Below are 15,969 nucleotides of genomic sequence, written 5' to 3' on the forward strand. Positions count from 1 at the left end.
ATACCTTTCACATGGTCAAATAAAGATGCTAATGGCCTCAACCATCTATTATACGCATAGAGCACAATGCCTGTTATTAAACAGGTGATTGGTGCTGAATGAATGTAGGGTCAAAGAAGTCAGCCCCAGTAGGATTCAAAGCAATAGAAAACACAGTTCCTACCATGGGCAAAGCATTTCTTTGGCTCCCTTCCCCACCTTGACACAACATCGTATTTTCAGAACCTTATTAAGAATGAGAAGCTAGGGAAAATTAAGGTTACAACTTTAAAAGTTCATCTGTATTAGCAGGTAAATATGTAAATGCTCAAATGTTCTCTAACAATTCAAGTCCATTTCTAAACCTGAGTTTTCCCAGTCACTTGAAAATCACTTTGAGATGTCATTCTAATTTACAATATCACATTTCACATCCCAGCTCTTACACATACACATATGCAGCTGTGTGAGTGTCTGGGTAAAATGTTCCTTTTAATTACACCTGAAAATGACAAAAGAATGAAAATTATGAGACCCAAATTTTAGCTTTAGTTCACTTAAAACTTTTCACCTCCACTTACTCTTTATGCATCATATGAATATAATTTATATCCTATCAGGTTCACCAGAGAAAACAGAACAACCAGCACTCTGAAAAAAAATTTTTAAATTCTATCCAAACATATAATCAGAAAAATCTTCATACTCACTTTGTGCATGATAAATTGTCAAGTAAGACTCAATGACAACACATTAATTCAAGTGACTTCAATTTTTTATTTTTTCTTATAATCTTTAGAAGACTGGAGAAGTATCATGTAGAGTATCTCCCCACCCCTCTCCCCACCATTCCTAATCATTCAAGAAAAACTGGGATCTAGGAAATGCATTAGTAGACTATCAGTGGTATTATTATGTACAATTGGTTAAAGCACCATGCTAATAAGGCCAGGGTCCTAGGACTGATCATTGCAAGGGCCAATTAGTTTAAATTTGTTCCATGGACCCAGACTGCACTCCTAACTGCAGACAACTTTCTTACAATGCATCCCGCTGGTCACAAGCTAGGGTACTGGCAAGGTGGTAGATGGATGAAAACAAATCTCCACTAATGAAAGAAAAAAGAAAAGAAATCCCACGTATGCTGATAGTGGGTTAACAGAATCTTATCTGTAAAGAAAAAAACACATGATTTTCTTAGCCCTATGATAAACACGTTTCAAGTCTAAAATATTCAATGACAGTAACATTTGACTCTTGCATTTTAGAACTGTCTAATAAATAACATTCCACACAAAGCTATAATAAAGGCCTTGATAATTGTTACCCAATTTGTGTAACTGTTAATTCCACACAGACATACTTTTCTCTTTACTGTTAAATCTATGCACCATGATTTTTGCATATTTACCATTCGTTATTTGGTTCAGAATATTGTGAAAAATTCAGCTCGAAAATTATCCATAAAACTGTATTCTATATTTTTTTATTTTTCAAACAGCCAGTGTCCACATTTAAAATGCAGAATTTGCAAATATTAGTCTGATAATTCAATTTAAAGTAAAGCAAAACAACTTCCTTTAGTATCACAATACATAAAATGGTTTTATAAACTCCAAATGGCAAAGATAACTATATGACAATAGTGTTGAAAGCCGTGAAACTCATTAAACCTCTTATCAATAGGTCAGTTTCAAGAACATCTCTATGTTCCATGACTATGCATGAAACAAGCTTTCACTGTATCATAAAGGCTCAGCAATTCATTCATGGCATAATATAGGGTCAAGCAAGATTTTGTTTTTACAATGACAATTAAAATAGATTTAAAGAAACAAAAAATCCTCCCAATTGTTTAAAAACAATTCTATTTGGAGAGCAAAATATTTTAAAATATATCGACTTACCAAATTTCAATTGTCAGGATGCTGACTACTGATGCAAAAGTTTGTATTTAAAAATATCACAAATATCTTATTTAACAGTGAAAATTTCAATGTGATAAGTTTCATTGAAAGCAATTGTCACCTGAGTAGATTTTAAAATTTAGTGCTCCTATTTTTGGGGGGAGAGGGGAAGGAAAGACCCATTTTGTATCTGATCCCGAGTTTGCAGTTGAGTCCTTCACAATAATTTCTTAGGGAGTTGAAGAAACAACCTGACACAACCTTCCCAAGACACACGATGCCCCCTTTCCCTCGGAAATTTGCTCTGGCATTTTAGGAACTCTCAGTATTCACCAAATATTTCCATTTCACTACCCACTCAAGCATAGCAACCCAATTCATTCAGTTCTATACAACAGTGTCTATATTATGTACATATTTAATTATCAATAGGAAATAGAAAATAAAAATTTACAGTGATTGAGAAAAGGTCAGAAAATGGGATAGGAATCGTAATACTGTATAATCAGAATATCCTATTATCTTACCAGTTTTAATGACAGGGTTTTTCCTTTATTAGTTGAAATACAAAGGAGGCATAGGGGATCCCAGGAAAATAACACTATATATCAGAAAATTCAACGTGCTCCACCATCAGGATTTCCATCACACATTTAATTTCTTCTGTACAATGTTTATAAACTTGTTTTTCTTTTCAAAACCATCAGATTTTCAGATTAAATTCAGCACTACACAGTATGCCCTTGAAGTAAAATGAGGTTACCTGCTTTATTTGGATACCAAGTTCCCTTCAGACAGCATTAAAATAAAGACAAGTAAGACTACACAGATAAAATCCAGTATAATTCAAATCCAACAATGAAAAATTTCCCCCATATTGTTGCAAAATTCTTTCTACTGAAATGCTTTGCTACAATAATAAAAAGCATACATTACATATAAAAGATACCAGTGTACTAAAAAGTGACAGAAGTGGACTAGCAAATCCTTCAAAGCACATTATATAAATGACTAGCATTTAAAAACATTTTTTTCCTATAAAATGTAGGTCATATACATTTATAAATTGGCGGTTTTATTTCTAAAGCAGTGATGTGTGTGTTCAAATAGCTGTTCTGTACAGTATAATATCTACTCACTTGAAACTATAATAGGTTTGTCTTTCTTTGTATTGAAGTTGAATAAATTCATCTGATCAGCTGAGAAATCAAGCTGGAAAAATAAGTATCTAAAAATCAATGTAGAAAGTTTAGAATTATTGAAATGTAGTTATGAAATATGAAGAGAACTATCTATTTCACAATGGAGCTGAAGTCACCTCAAAACTTACGGGCTTGAATCTAAAACAGAAACAAATATTAAAATCCAAAGCAAATCACAAAGTTAGGTAGCAGTACAGAAGCAGGAAAAAAAACCACATCCCTTCCTTCAGTGTGATGGGCACTAAGTTTTGCGGTCTTCCTCCATCTTGCAGAAGAGTGGTAAGGCCATTCAATGCTTAGTGAAAGTGAGTACAGATGAAGTCAGATTTAGCCTGTCTCCCCTGCAACTTCAATTATGCTGTGTAAACAGTGTTACGTTCCAATAGGAGGAACAATGGAATTTGCTTATAAAAACTGATTAAAGATAATCATCATTAAATGAAATAAGGATAATTAATAACTCTGAAATGTTTTTAGAACTTTCCTGATGCTACTTGTAAAGTTAGCACTGCTATGTATTATTGCTTACATACAGTACAACATCATATGCCTTCTAACATAAAGCAGTACTGTGATTTGTTTGTACATATTTACAGATTCTTAAAAACAAGCTGTAAAAACATTACATACTTTCAGACAATACAAATTAGCACATTGGTACTCACTTCAAAACAAATGGAATGCATAACATTAATAAACATCATAAAGGAAGACTCACATAAAAGTCCTTGATTGTCAAGACACGTTTATATATAAACTCTAACTGTGCAGAATTAAAGATTCGATCATAGGTACATCCTTATTTGATGAACCATATTTACAGCATGGTATTGCATAAAAAAATAAAATAATGTTTACAGGGTTTTACTTTTTTATCCATTGGATTAAAGAAAGCAACAAACATAACAAGAAATGTTTGTCTGCTTCAGTTTGTTTCCTACCAAAGTTTAAGTGAAAAAAGGAAACACGGTTTTTATTTGCAGAATATAGCAAAACAACTGGAAAATTATTTCCCTGAAATAAAGCAATTTGAAACGGAAAAGGTTTTAAATTAAATTTCAGACTCAAAATATTTCTCACTGATTATTATAGTGCTTCTTCAAGTAAATATACTGTGAAAAAAAATGAGTTCTAGTTTAAAATGTTCTAAGTCTAAGAAATGCAGTACTACAGTAATGCCTACTTTTTAAAGTTTCCCGGCCTTTTTTTTTTTTCTTTTTTTTTTTTTTTTAAACAGCCCTTTAAAAACCCAAATTAATCAAATGAAAGAAGTGGCAAAAGATCTATCCTAGCTGGCACTCTGCAAGTGTCTCTCCTCTGTGGAAAGGAAATCCTGCCCTGAGCACAACTCTTGACATAACTGCCATCTGCCTCTTGATATAAAAATGACCTGACCGATGGCTGGCACCCTCAATCACAGCTGCGAAGATGGATTCCTACCTTATCAAGTACCACATTTGCATGTAGACCCAAAACATTTAAGAGCCACTTAAATACTCAAAACAAATGAAATATATGTGCAATAAGGTTTTAAAAAACCCTTTAGAAGATGTTCAAGAGATATTACCTCATCTAACATGATGTTTCCAATCTTCAAACGTGAGAGTAGGTCCCAAGAGGAAAAGCACACCTCACTCAGATTGATCAAAAGTTTAAGGGTGTACCAGTATGTTTTTATAGAACAATGTGCTCACTTTGAGAAATGAGAAACATGAATTGCAAAACAGTATCTCGATATATCCTCCATGTTTCAATCTAAAGCAGCACACAAGGCTACTTATTTTCTCCATTAATGTCCAGATAGAAATTAAATAACCTTCTGAACCAAAGTGGGGAAACCCAAAACTGTTGAGATGTTTATCATATTATGATAGTACAAGGTGACTCTGGTAGGCATGTGGAATTTCACAGTAAGAGACTGATGACTATACGTAAATGGTAAGTCAGTAAGTTATGCTGGCTGAGTATCACTTATCTAAAAAATGCTTGTAACCTGGTAGAAAAGTCTGCCATTATGTAGATTTAAAGAAATGTGTGAAAACAGGAATGCAACACCTGAAAGTCTGCTTGCATAACTACCATTTTCAAAGGCCTTCCTTCCCAAGCTTACCCTAAGTGCTCAGCAAGAGTCACATTCTAAAAACTGTGCTGGTGATGTTAAAACAACTGAAAAACCTCTACACTGTATCAAAATTACATCAAGTTCTCCATGGAACAAAATTTTTGATCAGGCTCCAAAACAACTCAAGAAATAAATGCCTACTCTCATCAAAAGTACTATGAGAAAAATGCCAATGCCTATCTAGGGTGAGCACAGTTCCATTTTTAACATATCACCTGAATGAAGCCTTTTTGTAATTATGTAATGCACAACACACACAATCTTAAGAGTCAATAATGGCAGAACTTAAATATTTACTTCAAAGAAGTCTAAAATTCTTGAAAACTTTGGCAGCAAAGAAAGCTGTCAAATGGGAAAACTAGTATTTCAAGCAAAACTTAATAACCAAAGTATAGAGGAAACCACATTAAATATAATTTATATTCCTTATCATAAAAACACCAATATATTCAAAATAAATGAAGGATGTTAAGGGTGGATAGTTATTTCTTCCCTTTCTTTATGAGAACAGTCTTCGGATAACATTAAATAAAAGCAAAAATAATTTAAATGGATAACATATTCTATATTGAAACAAAGACTGCAGATCTACAGGGCCAGTATAAGAGTCAAAATGGAAATTAAGAATAGTTCCATTTTCCAAGGGTATTAATTTTAGATTTTCACTGGTGCTAAATCAGTATGTGCATTGTGGTGAAGATGGCAGAAATTCAAAATGTAAAAATGAAAAAGTTGGAACAAAGAGTCAATAACTAATATAACTTCCAAAAATCAAAATTGCCCAACGCGTAACTCAAACCATCATTCTTCAGAAAAGTGTGTGTGTGTATATATATAAAAGCACTATTTATTGTACCATGCTGTATTATTTTAAGACAGAGTATTAAAAAAAAACATTCATGGTATAGGATAAAGTCGGTAGTTTATTTAGATTTTGAAATGCAACAAAAATTTTCCGATCACTCATCTAGCTGAAAAAGAAATGGTAGTTACTGGAATTAGTAAACACTTTTGGTTTGTAAAGTTGTAATGAGCAGTGTTCATTAAAAAGTAACTCAAGATAAAATAAGCAATTAAAATGCCCATTTCTTTAGTTTCTCTGGATGCTGTTTAATTATCCAATCTATCAAGAGTCTAGAAAGAAAAAGATTAAACCAGGTTTTACAGTTCCAAAGATATCCCAATTTCCTTTTATTGCCAAAAGTTAAAATTGTCAATTATGAGATGATTATGACACAACCATATCAAACCTAAAAATCTAATTTTTTTTTTTACTTTGAGAAATCAAAAATACCAAATAGATTCTAAGTGCTCTATGTTAACTGAAGTGTATATGTAAAGTAAAATACAATTAAGCTTTAAAACGTGGAATATACATTTTGTGTAAGCATTATGTTCTTGGGAATGTAATCTACAGAAATTTTTTTACTAAAACTTCAAAACCTTGATACCTGCACATGAAAAATCATAAAAAATATCTAGGTACAACTGTACAAAGAAACTGACACCAATATGCATACTTCCATAGAGAAGTGACTGCTTCAACAGTTGTGTGTTTTGGTAAAAGTTTTGAAAGTATGCATATTTTTAAAGTAATTAGGCTTTTAAATAGTGGAGTCTTAGACTATCAGATTTTTATTACTTTTTTTTCTTCAAAAAAACACATGTCAATATAATGCAAAATGAAAATCAAGGGTATATGGCATATCATTCTTTTTAAAAGGTGGTTTCTTGGTTTTTTTCCCCCTATAGGACACACTAATTTATTTAAGCCATAATCTCTTGACATTAAACTTTTTAAGTTCACTCTGTCTGTAAAGTATACTCAGATTCCCTGCTGAAGTGCAATGACTATGCTGAAAAACTTAGAAACAGTATGAGTGAATTTCACACAATTACTAAGCTCCTAAGAATGTACAATGTTATCAGTTAGGAAACAATTGTGCGAAAGTCTTTTTTTTTTTCCTTTTTAACTTGGTGTGGGTGGAATAGCAAGTTTCTGATCTAAAACAAGTAATGCATTGCTTCTATAAAGGTGACAACATGTAAGGCAGTTCAAAGAATGCTGACTAACCAAACGAAATGCAGTTATTGGATTATCTTGCTATTCATATCAGCTTAACTTGTTATTACGCATTGCTCTTAAATCTGTACAGCACTCCATTTACACAGAGTAACCCCACTCTTGATTAATCTGTTCTAAAGTGCCAGTATTATTTACACTTTTTTTTTTTTTTTTAGCCAAAAGTCTGGCCAGTTGTGGCATCAGGTGAAGATGTCATCCCAGCTCTATTATCATTTACATTCACCAAGGGAAATTCTGAAAATTCAGCACTTGTCCCTGGTCCCCGAAGGTTCACCTGTCCATTGGCAGTGCTAAATTGAGTAGCTATTCCAGCTCTTGATCCATGATACGGAGCACGGAAGGGCTGTTCAAAGGAGCTCATTTGGTAAGCTTGGTGGACAGGCTGGGCCTCAGCTTTCTTCTGAGAAGTCACTTGATCCAAAAAGTCCTGTGTTGATGTGGCAGAAGCATGGTTTGTCTCATCACCTGAAAAGGGAAATGAGTGCTGTGAATCACCAACTATTAGTCCAAAATGGGACTTATCTGGAGTTGTTCTTAGTGGAGAATTCATTCCTGATCGAAAGCTATTGATGGGCATGGTGGCATAGACCTGCTTGTCTATGGAAGAGAATGCTGGCTGATTTGGGAGGGTCTGGTTATCAGTCACAAAGTTAAGGCTCGGGCTATTCAAATAGGCATCATTTTGGCTAGTTCTGTCCAAAGCCTGCTGCAGAAACTTTGAGTATTCCTGCAACATGTTGGCTTTATCTGATGAGGATGCTTGGGAGCTTGATCCAACATTCTCCGATGGGGTGACCTCTGGTACTTCTGAAGAATTTATTGATATGCTAGAAGTCACTTCAGTATCTGCAACACTGAAGGATATCTCATGCTGTCCATTAGCTTTGTGGGAATAATGATCCAACAGAGTCTGCAGTACCTCATCTGGAATAACATTTTTGTCATGATTACTCTTAATCTCCACATTCAGTGCCTGTGACTCTAATATGGATGCCGTGGTACTTTCATCAATGACACTTGCCACAGCTGCTTGTGTTACAGAAGGCTGAGAAGCTATGGTACCCACATTCAGCGCATATTCCCTGCTGTTGTTACTTGCTGCTTGAAGATACCGCTTCTTCTTCAAAAACTGCATGGCATCATCATAATTAGTACTACTATGCACAGGTTTACTGGGCCCCTCCTGCAAATTATCAACCTGATCAATGTCAGCATTGCCTTCTGAGTCCAGTAAAGCCTGTTTATCCACAAGTTCAAAAGCATACTTTGAAACTTTGCTCTCTTCATATGTGGATAAAGGTGAAATTGTTTGATTTTGCTCCAGTGGCTGTTTCAGACTTCTCTTACTATTAATTTTTTTGAGAACTAACTTAGGTGGGTGTATTTCTCCTGACGCATCTTCTAAATGAGAGCCCCCAACTGAAGAATGTGGCATTTCAACAGCATATTCTGCAACCATATATTCATCTTTTACTTTAGTACTTGAAGAATAAAGAGGCAAATAATCATTTTTGTCTTTTTTCAGGTCAGATTTGTCCAAAGCACTCTCTTTGTCCATTCCAGATGATTTTTTCTCCGTTTTCTGCCTTTTCTTTTTTGGCAGTGAGTTGTCTTTTGGTGACGTAGAAAAGCCAGAATCTTCCTCAGATGTCAGAAGGCCACCTTTGATGGCACATCTATTTAGTTTTTTGTCATGATTTTCATGGCACATACGTTTATGTTTCAATACACGATCTGTTCTGGAAAAATACTGTTGAATTCGGAGGATGGTAGTGGGTTGTGTTTTTGGTCAACCAAGAAAAGAAAAAGTGAAACAAAACAATTAATATAAAGATATATTAATGCGATAACATACATAATTCCAAACAAATTCACTGAGCCAATTTTCTATTATAAATCTAATCCGTAAGTTAGAAGGCCCCTCAAATAGTTCTAAGTAGTCATATTTCCTAATCTAATTTATAATTATTGTATAATTTAATTACAATAGAAGAATTTCAAGCCGTCTCTCTTACCTGTAAACAGTATTCACACTGGTAAGGTTTTTCTCCACTATGAGTTCTCTTATGCCTTTCCATATGATATTTTTGTATAAATCTCATACCACATTCATCACAGCGAAACGGTTTTTCACCTAGCACATAATATAGAAAGTTTAAAACAAAACAAATATTGTAAAATAATGAATTGCTTTGCCATAAGAATCTCTAAAATAAATGGCTTTTGAAAGTCATAACTTCCAATTTCATTTGTCAAATATATTTTGCTTTATAAAAATGAAAAGGATTAGCATATGCTATTGGAAAGAAAAGGATGAATACAGGCACAGTCCATTTTCCTGTCTTTTTGTTATATGCGTATGTAATATACTCTTTCCAAGGAGAACAGCAGTGCCAGGAATTTATAGCAATATGAACAGACTAGCTGATGTTTCTAATCTTTTTTTCAATCATATAAAATATTGTGTAACAGTAAAAAACAAAAAGTTACCCATGCACAGTATAACATAATTCCCGGGGACAGCTTTTTAACTCAATTTCTTTTTTAAAACGTTTGTGGTTAAATAAAATCTGAATCCTGAAAACATCCTTAAAAATCTAATTTAATAAAATATAAAAAGAACTTAAGAGTCTTAAGTTTGTTTATACTTATTCTTTTCCTCAACTCAAGCCAGCACTTCCTATGTCATTTAGGGAATGAATTAAACAGAGTATTGTTAATTGGACATATAACACAACACACAACCCCCACCCCCATTTTTTAAAATTCCCTAATGACACCTAGAATCTTCTGATCCATAGTCAGGCATGTTATCCATTGTGCCACTGGCCCCAGCAATGATTTCTAAGCCGTAAAGAACCACTACTACAAAGCTCTAGAATAGTTTTTACTGATAAAACCACAGTCTAAGTAAACAGAAGGGTGCGACAAGAAGTTACTCTGAATAACGCTTGTTGAGGAAACTACTGTTTCTACCTTTCAAACATTTAACAAAATTTTTACCAAAGACTACTAGTCTACCCATAGCCCTTGTTGTAGGAGGTTAAAAATATAAGACATACTACTTGTCTTCAAAGTTTATAACATAATTGGGAAAACACGCTACACACATTTTAAAAAGACAACTAACACTATGTCTATTCTGATTTACTTTTACATCTTTATATTTCACTCTTTCTCTTTGTAACCCTTTCAGACAAACCAAAATACCTACCATCTTGTGCTTTCCTACTTTTGCCCTGATTCATGCTGCTCCTTCGATCAGGAATGCCCACCTTTGGGTGTTCAAATACTATACTCCCTTTGAGACCCAACTCATCTCCTTTGGGATACTCTGTCCTACTCTCCCAGGTGAAAGGTATCTTTCAGTTTCCACAGAACTCTATCTGTACCTCTCCTACGGCACTCATTACTTTCAACTCAATAAGCATTGAGTTAAACTTTTTTTAAATTTCAAATTACTGAGTTGACATAATTATAATTATTTAATTATTTTGTATATCTCTATTCTTCTACTAGATTGTATTTCTTTAGCTCAGAATCCAGGTCTAAAGTATATTTATGTAGTTCAAAGTACCTTATGCAATTAAAAAAATTTTTTTTCTTGTACAGATGGTGTCTCACTATGTTGCCCAAGGCCTGTCTCGAACTCCAGGCTCAAGCAGTCCTCCTGCCTTGCCCTCCCAGAGTGTCGGGGTTACAGGCATGAGCCACTGTGCCTTGCCCCTTGTGATATTTTTTAAGTGCCAATGGTGACCATTACAGTGGATTATTAAAGGGAAAATGTTACTATGAGCTAGTATGATTTGGAATGGTTTCTCGGAAGTGTTGAAATTTAAGCTGGGTAGCAGAGATATTAAAGCCAAGGGGAAAAAAAATGTTGGCGGGGGTGGGGGGGAAGGAAATAACAGTACTCTAAGTGTTTAGATACTATAAAATGTACAGGAGAAATGGTGTCTAAGAAGAGAATTTAATTGGCAACAAGTAAGTTGTTTAAAACTTTCAGGAATGTAACTTCAGTAATTACTGTAGAGCTACCAAATTCTAGAGCTAAAGGGTTTCCAGTGGCTTTCGAACTGTGCTCTTTCAAGTTCCAGAGGCCCACATGGACAGCTGCTGATGTGGCAAAAGGCTCAAAGTTTGTCACCCAAAATCAGTATAGAATAGCTCACTTTTATACAATGGGGCTCCAAGTAAGGGTTCCAAAGATTCAGAGACTAGAAAGATAGCTTACGACATCAAATTCAGACCAATTCACTCATTTTATAGAAAGGAAATACTGAAGGCCGAAAAGTTAAGGCACGTGGTCAAGGGGTTAATGAATGCCTTAACTACTGAAGCAATGGAAGTTGGGAGAGAAAGTCACTTATAAAGGAAGTTTGGAAGTGAAAGAAATGAAAAGATGGAGATGGGAAATAATAGTTAAGAGGCAATCCATTCCAGAATAAGCACTGTTTGACAGGGAGACTGCACTGACTGAAGGCAGAGGAGCCAGTGAAGAAGAGAAACTGATTATCAATACTTAATACTGCTGAAATGGTACACAATCAAAAGAACAAAATCCAGAGGAACCAAGATGGGAAGGGAAGGAGATTACAGGTAATGTTGTTGGACAGGGGAAGAAAGAATATGTGCAAATTTTGAAATAGAGCTTGTAAAGCTGGGTGCAGTGGCTCATGCCTATAATCCCAGCACTTTGGGAGGCTGTGGAGGATGGACTGCTTGAGCTCAGGAGTTCAAGACCAGCTTGGGCAACTTGGGGAAACCTGTTTCTACTAAAAATACAAAAATTTAGCCATGTGTGGTGGTGTGTGCCTGTGGTTCCAGCTACTCAGGAGGCTGAGGTGGTAGGATCGTTTGAGCCTGGGAGGTGAAGGTTGTAGAGAGCCAAGATCGTGCCACTGTACTCCAACCTGGGTAACAGAGTGAGACCCCATCTCAAAAAAACTTAAACTAAATTTAAAAAAGAATATAGATGATAGAGCTCATTAACGTCAGAAGTTAGTTATTTATCAAAAGTGAAAAAGAATGAACGAGAAAAATTAGTAAGTTGATTACAAGTCAATTCATTCTGTATATTTGTGGATTGGAAGACTTAATACTGTTAAGATGGCAAAATTCCTCAAACTGATCTACAAATTTAAAGCAGAAACTGACAACCTAATCTTAAAATTCACATCTAAAAGAGCCAAAACTATCTTGAAAAAGAACCAAGCAGGAGGACTCTTACTTCCAGATTTCAAAATTTACTACAAAGTCACAATAACCAAGACTATATGATAACAGCTTAAGGATAAGACATACATTTCAAGGAATAAAATTCACAGTCCAAAAGTAAATCCTTACATTTATGGTCAACAGATTTTCTAAAAAGGTGTCAAGGTAATGGGGAAAGAATAGTCTTTTCAACAGATTTGATACCCACATACAAAAAAATGAAGTTAGATACCCTCCCACTAACTCCCGCACCTCTCACATCATAAACAAATGTTAACTGAAAATGGATCAGAGGTCTAAACGTGAGACCTAAAACTATAAAAATGTTAGAAGATAATACAGGACCTTAGTTAGGCAGTGGTTTCCTAGATAAAACCAAAAGCACAAGCAACCAAAAAAAAAAATAAATAAATTGGACTTAATCAAAATTTAAAACTTTCATGTTTCAAAGGACACTATCAAAAAAATGAAAAGAGGCCAGACACTGTGGCTCACGCCTGTAATCCCAACACTTTGGGAGGCAGAGGCGGGTGGACCACTTGAGGTCAGGAGTTCAAGACTGGTCTGGCCAACATGGTAAAACCCGTCTCTACTAAAAATACAAAAATTAGCCATGCGTTGTGGCGCACTCCTGCAATCCCAGCTACTCGGGAGGCTGAGGCAGGAGAATCGCTTGAATCTGGGAAGCAGAGGTTGCAGTGAGCCAAGATCACACCACTATACTCTAGCCTGGGTGACAGAAAAAGACTCTGTCTAAAGGGAAAAAGAAAAAGCCCACACAAATGAAATGACATTTAGGAAATATGTCTGCTGTTGGGACTGAGGAAGAGTTTGGCACTTCCTCAAAAAGTTTAACACAATTATCACATGACCCAGCAATTCCATTCCTAGGTACATATTTAAAGAATTGAAAACATGGATTCCAACAGATGCTTGTATGCCAACACTGATCACAGAATTATTCAAAATAGACAAAAGGCAGAAGTAACCCATGTCCATCAACAGATGAATGGATAGAAATATGTGACACATACAAAGAATGAAGTACTATTCACCTAGAAAAATGAAATTATGATACATATTACAACACGAGTGAATCTTGAAAACATTATGCTAAATGTAAGATGCCAGATACAAAAGGGCAAACATGGAATGATTCTGCTTATATGAGGTATCTAGAACAGGAAAATTCAGAGTGATACAAAGTAGAATACTGGTTATCAGGACTGAAGAAGCGGGGAAAAAAGAGTTATTGCTTGATGGGTACAGAGTTTCTATTTGGTTACACAACATTACACATGTACTTAATGTCACTGAATTGTACACTTAGGATAAACTTCATGGTATGGTTGTAAAAAAGTGTAGACATAATTCACAGAATGGAATAAAAAATATTTACAAATCATGTATCAGATAAGGAACATGCATCCAGAATATAAAGAGAACTCTTACAACTCAACGGGAAATAGACAACTAATTTAAAAATAGGCAATGGATCTGAATGGGCATTTCTCCAAAGAAGATAAACAAATGGCCAATCAGCACATGAAACGATGCTCACCATCATGATCATTAGGGAAATATAATAATTAAAAAGACAATAACAAAAGCAATGGATGTAGAGAATTGAAACCCTCATACATGGCTGGTAGAACTGTAAAATGGTATTAAGTGCTTTGGAAAAGAGTTTTGCAGACCATGAAAATGTTAAACATGACCCAGCAATTTCACCCCTAAGCACATACCCAAGAGAACTAAAAATGTAAGTTCACACAAAAACTCATGCACAAGTATTCACAGCAGCATTATTCACAAGGGCCAAAAGAGGAAACAGCCCAAATGTCCCTCAACCAATAAATGAATGAAAATGTGACATATCCAACTATAAAACTGGAATGGAATATTACTCAACTATAAAAAGAAATAAAGTACAAGCTACACACATGCCCCAAACAGGCAAATCCACAGTGACAGAAAGTGATTAATGGTGACCCAGGGCTGGAAGGGAGTGGAGAATGGGGAGTGACTACTAACAGGTATTGGTTTTCCTTTGGGGGGTGACGAAAACATTCTAAAAACCAGATAGTGGTGATAGTTGTACAACTCTGTGAACATACTAAAAACTATTAAATTATACATTTGAAATGGGTGGATTTTCTGATACTGTGAATTATATCTCAATAAAGTTATTTTAAAATATGCATGGTAATACAATTGATACTATGTAAAGTGAGAAGTTATTTTTTTCACTCAAGGAGCTCAAGATTAATTAAAAATAAATTAACTGGAGAAAGCCGGGTGCAGCGCCTCACGTCCATAATCTCAGAACTTTGGGAGGATGAGGCAGGCGGATCACTTGAAGCCAGGAGTTCAAGACCAGCCTGGCCAACATGGCGTAACACTCCCAACCCACTGTCTCCGAATGAATGCATACATACATACATAAACTGGAGAAAACCCATGTTTAAATTACTTGCTACATTCTAATAGATGAACCAACAATTAACAGTTTATTTAACTAAAAGCAACACTACGGCATTTCCTTTAACAAAAGATTCAACCAGGTGTGGTGCCTCACACCACTGATCCCAGTACTTTTGAGAGGTTCGGGTGGGAGGATCACTTGAGTCTAGGAGTTCAGGACCAGGCTGGGTGACACAGTGAACCCTGTTTCTACAAAAAATTTTTACAAATTAGCAGGGTGTGGTGGCACATGCCTGTGGTCCCAGTTACTCAGAGGCGCAGGCAGCAGGATTACTTGAGCCTGGGAGGTTGAGGCTGCAGTGAGCTGTGATTGCGCTACTGTATTCCAGCCTGGGTGACAAGAGCAAGATCCTGCCTGCAAAAAAAACCAAAAACCAAAACCAAAACAAAACTAGAAACATTAACACCTTAAAAGTGATTTGTACAAATGTTCCTTTGTTGCTAAGAACAATCCTCCTCCCAACTAAATACAGCAATTATGATGGCTAACTCAGCCAAAACTGAATGCAACAGAAATTCATCTTCTATGACCATTTATTACTTTTTGATTGGGTCTCATTTTTTATTCCTGTCTTTTGCTCTCCTTTAGTACCTATTTCCTCCCTTTTTTACTGTACCATCTTTCTTCATATCCCTTTTCCTCCCTCCCATTCTTATACTCGTCCCCATTCCTTCCTTTTAAAACTAGCCATTCCAGAAATTTTTAAAATTTAAGTTTTGCCACTTAAGGATCCCTGTTTATGGATTAGGGAATGTATTTACAGAGTTAAAAAAAAAATCAAAACACTAAAAAAAAAGTACACAGAAAAATATCTTCCTTCTATCTTCGGCCCTGACAAAGGTAACTACATTTATTTGTTTGAGCCAGTTTCTTTACAGAGTTTCTTTCTTTTGTTTTTTTTTTTAAAGACAGGGTCTCACTATATTGCCTAGACTAGTCTTGAATTCAGGGGCTCAAGTGATATTCCCACT

At 35.2% G+C, this 15,969-nt stretch overlaps 1 protein-coding gene across 5 annotated transcripts in view; it reads right to left on the minus strand.

Annotated features, from left to right (window-relative positions):
• Positions 1–736: 736 nt before the first annotated feature.
• Positions 737–15,969, minus strand: part of ZNF148 (zinc finger protein 148) — a 147,768-nt gene continuing 132,535 nt past the window's right edge. For all 5 annotated transcript variants that reach the window (XM_007985531.3, XM_007985532.3, XM_073009797.1 and 2 more), the window contains 2 exons: positions 9,312–9,430; positions 737–9,046 (listed from right to left, as the gene is read on the minus strand). In XM_007985531.3, coding sequence (XP_007983722.1) covers positions 7,448–9,046; positions 9,312–9,430 — 1,718 coding nt within the window. In that variant the 3' untranslated portion in view covers positions 737–7,447. The remainder of the gene's footprint in view (positions 9,047–9,311; positions 9,431–15,969) is intronic.

Source organism: Chlorocebus sabaeus, chromosome 22, assembly GCF_047675955.1.
Source record: "Chlorocebus sabaeus isolate Y175 chromosome 22, mChlSab1.0.hap1, whole genome shotgun sequence".
NCBI lineage: Eukaryota > Metazoa > Chordata > Mammalia > Primates > Cercopithecidae > Chlorocebus > Chlorocebus sabaeus.